The 8,523-nt window shown below is 45.8% G+C and overlaps 1 protein-coding gene across 1 annotated transcript; it reads right to left on the reverse strand.

The window, feature by feature from the left end:
- Positions 1–694: 694 nt before the first annotated feature.
- On the reverse strand, positions 695–1,888 carry LOC124680848. Its single transcript, XM_047215887.1, has one exon. It carries the CDS (start codon positions 1,886–1,888, stop codon positions 695–697), a length of 1,194 nt encoding a protein of 397 aa, XP_047071843.1.
- Between the last annotated feature and the right edge of the window lie 6,635 nt (positions 1,889–8,523).

The raw sequence follows: 8,523 nt of genomic DNA on the forward strand, positions 1-8,523 counted from the left end.
TCCTAGTGGGTCTCTACATGAGATTTTTTTTTCGATAAAGACATGGTTGACAAGAGAAGAGCATAACTGCACCTTTTCTGCTACAATTGTTGCTCGACATTTTTTACCTGCCTGACTTTTAGTGTTTTATTTGCACTACTAATTAAAACCAGAAAGTTTTTCTTACTGACAAGTTTTAATATAGGAAAATATCTTGTACACTACAACACTGTTGTCAAGCTTAGAAGATTTGTTGTGGTTCTGGGAATCACAATTTTCTAAACTTAAGGTTCTTTGTTTACCAAAATGAACAGAGATTCTTGATATCAAACTTATATGATTGCAACAGCAGGCTTTCTAAAACTTGTCTGTGACACCAAGTCGGCACATTTGCAACATTTGCATTGCTAAGCTTAGTAGTATTTGTCAATCAATATGGTAACCGGTGCATGCAAAGATCCTGCAATGTTCTGTATTGGCCATATAGCAGCTAGAATGAATTGCACGCTTTGTCTCCAGAGCAATAACAAATAACTGTGCATGAGAACACAGTTCAAACTAAGGAGAGGAATTAAACAGTGAAATAGCAATCAAGCCCATCCAGATTACTTCGATTTCTCATCGATTTTACATTACCTAATCATAAACATACCTTTCTATTACATAAGTCATATACCCAGTAGAGATATTACAAAGATCAAACACAGGGGGCTCATTATTGCTGATCAAGTCCTACGTCCCTTGCTGGGAAGATAGGCGGCCAGGTCATCATAATGGGGAAGATATCTATCCCGACGTCACGAACAAAATATCTATCTGGCACCCTTTGGTAGACCTTCTGAACTTCCTTGCTTCTCAGATGAACATAGAAGACAGCACCACTTGCTATATGATCCAAGAAAACAAAGTCAGCATTATCCCCGACCGCCACAACCTTAACAAAACCACCATGTTGTGGCACCCAACTGCCAAGACGCGCACATGCCTCACGGACGCAAAATGTGTCCACCAACAGCCAGCCACCTGCACCATAGCCGTCGCCGTTCATTCGATGGAGCCATACACTGATCTGAAACTCTTCTGCATTGACAAGATATAGCCCTGAATTCTCCGCACACGAGAGCATGAAGTTGCTCGGCGCTCCATCGCGCTCCACTCCATCTGGTAGCTCAAGGATGAAGAAGCGCGGCGTTGCCAAATCCAGCACTAGGGTATACCCACAGTTTGTCACCACAAAGATCATGCCATGAACTGGAGGTAACACCCTTTGAAAGCAGGCCGCAGGATACGGCGGTTCTAACTGTATCGCGGCAGTGGCCTGGACGCCCCATTGGCCGGACCCCAGCACGCTCACTTTTGCACGGACTTCTCGCCCTTCATCATGGAAACTCACCATGGTGATGCCGTCGCAGCACCCATCCTCTGGTAGGAAAATCGTGCAGAACAGCGAGGCCGGTGGGAGGACGGCAATGGGCTCCCCAGCGAGCAGCGGCGCCAGGAGGGAGTACTCGCCTCTACCGTGGTGAGGGCGCTCGATGAGGAGGCGGCCGTTCCGGCAGTGCTTGATCCACTGGCTTCCGCGGGTGGCGAATTCCTCGTTGCAGGAAGAGGCCGCGCGGCGTGAAAGGGCGGCGAGCTCCGGGGGCTGCGGGAGCTGCACGAACTGGTACGCGGTGCGGGGGTAGCCTGCGCAGAAGCCGAGGAGACTGGGCGGGTGGCGATCGCGGAAGCGGCGGAGGAAGGTCGGGTCGGAGGCGTGGAGGAGCCACTGCTTGGAGACGAGGGCGGCGCGGACGAGGTAGTGGGGGAAGGTGAGGCGGAGGAGGATCTCGCGGAGGAGGTCGCCAGCGCCGAACACCGCTGCGACCGATGCGGCGGCCGCCGCCGGTGCTCGCCTATCGCCGTCCATAATTTGGAGGATTTCGCGGAGTCGAGGGTTTCTTTGCTGCGGGAGAAGAGTAGAATAGAAGCGAAGAGATTTTTCCAGCGATGACATGGCAAGCATGGGTCCCACCTTTATTTTTATTTTATTTTTTTGAGACATTTCAAGACTTCCTTTTAGAGAGAAAGACTTCAAAGATCTTCGGTTGGGTGAGTGAGTAGTTCTGAGTCTACTCAAATTAACTTAGTTCTCGAGAGACCAACGTTATTGAATCTCAGTTGCAATCCATATTGCAACTAACTATTAAGTAGCATGGATCACAAAACAAATCTAAGTGTATGTAGTAATTTTTCAGTTGTAAATTCAAGTGCACAAATCACAATGTAAATTAGGCGTTGCAGAAGTCTATTAATCACTAACTTAATTCTCAGTCTACTCAGAACTAGTGATTCCCTTTATTGGTTTGTTCATGGTAATGTGTTTTTTTCTTCCGAGTACATTCAACGTACTCACCAGCTGGCTTCGTATGCCAGATTTTGGCGAGGATCATCTTCTACCATATGGAGGATATGGAGTGAGAAAGTGCTAGGATTAGTAGCCCAACCAGAACCTGTGGAGTGAAGCCTCTCCGTCCATTGCCTTAGTCGTATCTTTCGCCGGCATAAAAACTCTGCCTTGAGCTATGTTTGGCATGATGTATTATATTGCTCAAGACCCACATAAACCATTTTGTAGCACATATGTGCCTGTTATGTAATGATATTCTTGTATGTCACGACGTGTACTCAATTATCCTAGGTTGGCGCACGAGCACTAGTAGAAAACATGCCTTCCGTCAGGCCCCTTTAGTCTCGGCTGTAGTCTGGGCCGGGACAAAAGGCCTAGCCACGTCACCCTGAATCCGTCCACGCATATGGCACCCTTTTGTCCCGGTTTGTATGGGCATCTAGTCCTAGCTGGTGACACGAGCCGGGACAGAAGTCAAACCTTTCGGCTCCCGCGCGGAAACTGATCGTCCTCGCCATTACAGACGCGCGGAAACCGATCGGCGGCCATGTGAATTCGCACCACCGGCGCCGGCGGCCGGCCACACATCTTTATCCTCCCGGCGGCCGGCCACACATCTTCATCTCCCGGTGCCTGTTCACCCCCTCATGCACCTATATATATGCATCTTCATATTCTCCATTAGCCACACCATCTTCATCCTCCATTAGCCATCTCTCCCACCAAAGAGCTCTCTCTCCCGTCCCGGCCCCAATGGAGCAGCTGGCGCACGCCCCGGCTCCTCGATCTCGGGTGTAATACCTCACGGCCGAAGAGATACACTTCAAGATAACGGTCACTCTCCGTGCATCAAGGGTGGAGAGGTGGATCCGCGCCGCCAAGAGGGATTTTCTCGGTGCCACACCAATCAAGTGTGTGGGCTTGGACTGCGAGTTCACCAATCCTCGCGAGGGTAGAGCTATCAGCGCCTCCGTCCTTCAACTCTCGGTGGCGACCGAGAATTTGGTCTTCCAAATTTATTGGGCTGATGAAGTGCCACAACTTCTCAAGGATTTCTTGCAGGACAAGACCATATTATGTGGACATGCTGCGACCCTACGGAATCGATATTGCGTCTCTGTTCAACCTCCAAAAGATAATCCCGCACCCCACCAAAAATCTCATTCTGAGTCTGTATGATCTGGCAAATTCTACTATTGTGACAAGACTTCAGAAGAAGAACATGAAGAGGGACAAGAAGAAGAACACGAAGAAGTACCACGAGCAAGAAGAAGAAGATGAAGTGATTTTTGGATGGGGTAATGTTCCATTAAGCTATGAGCAAGTGCACTTTGCCGCTCTAGAGACATTTGCCTGGGATTCGAGATGGCTAGGAGGTATTGGAGGCTACTTGGCTACAATAGCCAGGTTGACCGTCTCAATATTATTGATGATGAGTAGATGGTGGTGTGGTGTGTGGTGTGCGTGCATTCTATATTTGTATGAACCAATGAATCGTCTCAATTATCGAATCTTTCTATTGTTATTCAAAAAAATTGAACTTAAATAATGAGATGTTTTGCTAATACTGAAAGTCATAATTAGGGAACTTTCACTATGTGACATCTGGTAATTGCACTAGCACAATGGCTGCAACAAATCTACATCAAATGAACATGACATAAGAAAAATCACATAATATCCAGGTTGTGCTTCACCTGGTTGGAGGCGTTCCACCTGTGGAACATATGTTGGCCACTGACTGTAGTTGTCAAAGATCATTGATAACATGTTTTGTGAGAGACTTCAGAGTGTGTGCGCGCACTTGGTTCTATTCTAATCATTCCCCACCAGTGAATGTACGGCGAGTCTGCTAGATTTGTTTTAACCTTGGGAGCCCGGGGTGAAACTAAAATTTCTGGATTGCTCAAGTTATTATTTATACCATATTATATGAATAATGCATATATTATTTGATAATAATAATAATAAAATATGAATAAAAGTAAAATTATTTCATATTCAAATTCGTCACATTTTTATAATAATAATGGATATATTATTTGTCCAATTATTTCCAGATTTAAAGTTATTAATTATGCTATATTATATGAATAATGCATATATTATTTGATAATAATAATAATAATAATAATGAGTAAAAGTAAAATTATTTCATATTCAAATTCTTCACATTTTTCTAATAATAATGGATATATTATTTGTCCAATCGCAATTTACAGAGTTAAAGTTATTAATTATGCCATATTATATGAATAATGCATATATTATTTGATAATAATAATAATAAAATATGGATAAAATTAAAATTATTTCATATTTAATTCGTCACATTTTCTAATAATAACGGATATATTATTTTTCCAATTACGATCTACAGATTTAAAGTTATTAATTATGCCATGTTATATGAATAATGCATATATTATTTGATAATAATAATAATAAAATATGAATAAAAGTAAAATTATTTCATATTCAAATTCTTCACATTTTTCTATAATAATGGATATCTTGTTTGTCCAATTGCGATTTACAGATTTACAGTTATTAATTATGCCATATTATATGAATAATGCATATATTATTGGATAATAATAATAAAATCGTTTTATTACTTATTTTATTTTCATTGGAATTCATTATTATATTATTCATTATTGTTTACTTAAATAATTGTTTCCGGATTCAAAAAATTCAAAAATGTGACACAATGGTATAAGAGTTAATAGGATTGATATGTTAATATTTACAACAATTTACAATTACATTTACGGGAGCACAGCAGGAAAGAATCAAGGAGTTAAGCGTGCTGAGGGTGGAGTAGTATGAGGATGGGTGACCGCTCGGGATGTGGCCAAGTCTAGAATTTGAGTAAAGATTAAGTGTAAGTAGTATTAAAAATGGTCCAAGTAAGAGAGTAAAGAGTCAAACAATTAGAAAAAATAAAAAATAAAATGAAAAAATAAAACAGAAAAAATAAAAGCAAGTTCGAAAAATAATAGTTAGTCCCGGTTGGCTTACGAACCGGGTGACATAGGCATACCCAATGGGCCTGCCGAATATGGTACCCGGGGTTTACTGAAGGCCCATTACCCGAAGAATAAGAAGATTCGGAAGCCCAAAATACTATTAAGGAAAGCTAGAGTTGTAATAGGAGTCGTCGTTTGTAATCTTACGGGATGGGTTGGAAACCCTCCCGGACTCTGTAAACTTGTGTATTACGAATCCCTCGGCTCCGCCTCCTATATAAGGGGGAGTCGAGGGACAAAGAGAGCATCGAATTTACTATCAACACAACCCTAGTTTTATATTCGTCGAGTACTTTTCGGCTGAAACCTTCGAGATCTACTTGCCCTCTACATCTAACTAAACCCTAGTCCACAATCCGTAGGCATTGACAAGTTAATCCCTTGTCAATTGGCGCCGTCTGTGGGATCTAGAGGCGACAAGGAGCTGATCTCGATGGCACGTTCAAGATCATCGACTTCATCGCATGGCAAGCAACATCATGGACGAGAGGTAAACAGATCGAAACTGGTCTCGTTGATTTTGTTCCTCACCCGCCCTCCCGTTTGGATGCATATGCGTATCTGGAGGAGCCTATGGAGATAACGTTCGGAAGATTCCACTTTCGCGTCGGGAAAGAGGGAGCGTATCGTCTCGAAATTCCGATTTCGTCCGACGTGGGCACTACCCTTCGGGTAACCCACATTACCCTATTCTGTATTGACTAATTGGAGGCCCATGAAGACACATGAAGGCGAGATGGGCCACTAGGCCGGCGCACCAGAAGGTTCCTTGACGAGCAAGGAAAGGAAGCGATCGAACAAGGAAAGATCGGATCTAAAATTACTGTAAACCTAGTCGTACTCGGTGAGACCTCTTGAGACCTGGCCTCCTATATAAAGGCCAGGAGAGGGGCTGCCGAGGGACACAATCAATCTTAGCAAAACTAGCATGCAGAAGCTTAGAACTAGGTTACCCTAGCAACCAACATCTCGACGAGATCACAGCCGAACTATTCGGTACCCCATTGTAACCCATTATCAGTATAATCAAGAACAGACAGGCAGGACGTAAGGGTTTTACCTCATCGAGGGCCCCGAACCTGGGTAAATCACTCTCCCCGCTTGTCTGTGAACCGATGTCTCGTGTCAGCTTGCAGGATTCCATCAACCCTAAGCCCCTATCGGAGGGCATTGGCGAGGAGTACCCTCGACAATTGGCGCCGTCTCGTGGGAAACCCGTCGGCACAAGACAAGTCATCGGCAGTACTCGGCCACGTCCGCGACGTTCTTACTCGAATCACCGACACCAGCGAGAGTCACCGCATCCGATCCGCTGCGGGTCCTTCGAGTTCGTGCCGCGCCGCGAAGTACTTCACCCAAACCCTATGGCATCATCTCATGACATGGAGGCTGTTTTCGGCGGCGTCCACTTCGTCATCGACTCCGGAGGTTTCCTTCGCCTCCCTAAGGCCGGCGCGTCCGACTCAAAGGCCGCACCTCCGGAGGGTGCCCATTCAGCGACAACTCTAAAAATTTCACCCAGAAGCATACAAAGGAGCGACCAAGGGAATCTCGACGCCACGGCTGGACAAAGGAAGAGACGAAGAAGCTCACATCGCGAGGAGGAAGGCGAACGGCCAGCTCATCCTCGGCGGATCGAGCAAAGATGCTACGACACATCGGCAATCGGGGGCCGCACCCGTTCTCCGTATCTTTCGGCTTCGGAGCAACTCGAGGCGCCATGTTACCTCCACTTATACTTTGATCCAAAGGATGGTCGGGAGAAGTCCAAGTCATTTGTTAAGGAACTGCCGACACTTCCTAGAGATTCGACAGTTCTGTGATGACCTTAGAGCCGAAGCTATGTCAAGAGTTCGCATGATGGAGGAGAAGGCAAGGTCCTACGACCACTTGACAGAACCATATGTACCGTAACCATACGAGCCTATGGAAAAATATGATCATGAACCAGCCGAAGTATTCCCCAGCACTACGTGGACAAATAAACATGATCCATAAAACCAGCTTTTCGAAGAGAGAAGTCAAGAAGTTCTCCCGAGAAGTAAAATATGCGGAAGTCGCCATGGTCGATACGCCGGATTTCATCGACTGGTCAGAACAAAGCATCACCTTCAGCAGGGCAGATCACCCGAAAGCCGTTCCAAGGCCCGGTCACGCGGCCCTTGTCCTTGAAGCACAGATTGGAGGGTACAGTATGGGCAAAGTATTCATGGACTGGAGGAAGCGGCTTGAACCTGCTATTCGCCAGCACAATAAGAGCAATGGGTTTAACAGTCGACATGCTAAAAGAATCTGACACAGGGTTCCACGGCATTATACCGACCCGACCCGCTTACTCGCTAGGCAAAACGTCATTGGACGTAGTCTTCGGCATGCCCAGTAATTTCAGGAGAGAAAAGATCGAGTTCGAGGTAGTCGACTGGGAATCTCAGTACCATGCCATCCTCGGCAGACCTGCGTTTGCTAAATTCATGGCCGTGCCTCATTATGCATACCTGAAACTGAAGATGCCAGGCAACAACGGGACCCCAATAACCGTTCACGGTAGCTTCTCTCGATCAGACAACTGCGACAGGGAATTCCAGAAGATCGCCTCGAAGTTTGGAGCCAGAGAAGAACTCAACGCGATCGATACCGTCACAGACCACACGCAACCACCAGCCGACAATCGAAACGTAAGATCCGATGAGTTTGATGCTGCAAAGGAAACCAAGAAGCTGCAGGTGCATCCCACTGATCCGAAGAAGACGGTCAATACTTGGGCTGACCTTACTGACGCATAGGAAAGCGCGCTCATCGAGTTCCTCCGTGAGCGCTGGGAGATATTTGCATGGGAACCATCCGACATGCCAGGTATCCCCAGGGAACTCGCTGAGCACGCCCTAAATGTTGACCCGACAGCCAAACCGGTGCAGCAATCAATGCGACGATTCTCTGAACCGAAGAGAAGAGCAATTGGCGAAGAAGTTAATCGGCTCCGCAAGGCAGGATTTATTCGGGAGCTTAAGGAATCTGAGTGGGTGGCCAATCCTGTCATGGTGCCAAAGAAGGACACAACCGCCCTCCGCATGTGCATCGATTACACCGGCCTTAACAAGCATTGCCCGAAAGATCATTTCCCAT

The sequence above is a fragment of the Lolium rigidum genome, unplaced genomic scaffold (genome assembly GCF_022539505.1).
Source record: "Lolium rigidum isolate FL_2022 unplaced genomic scaffold, APGP_CSIRO_Lrig_0.1 contig_30012_1, whole genome shotgun sequence".
Taxonomy (NCBI): domain Eukaryota; kingdom Viridiplantae; phylum Streptophyta; class Magnoliopsida; order Poales; family Poaceae; genus Lolium; species Lolium rigidum.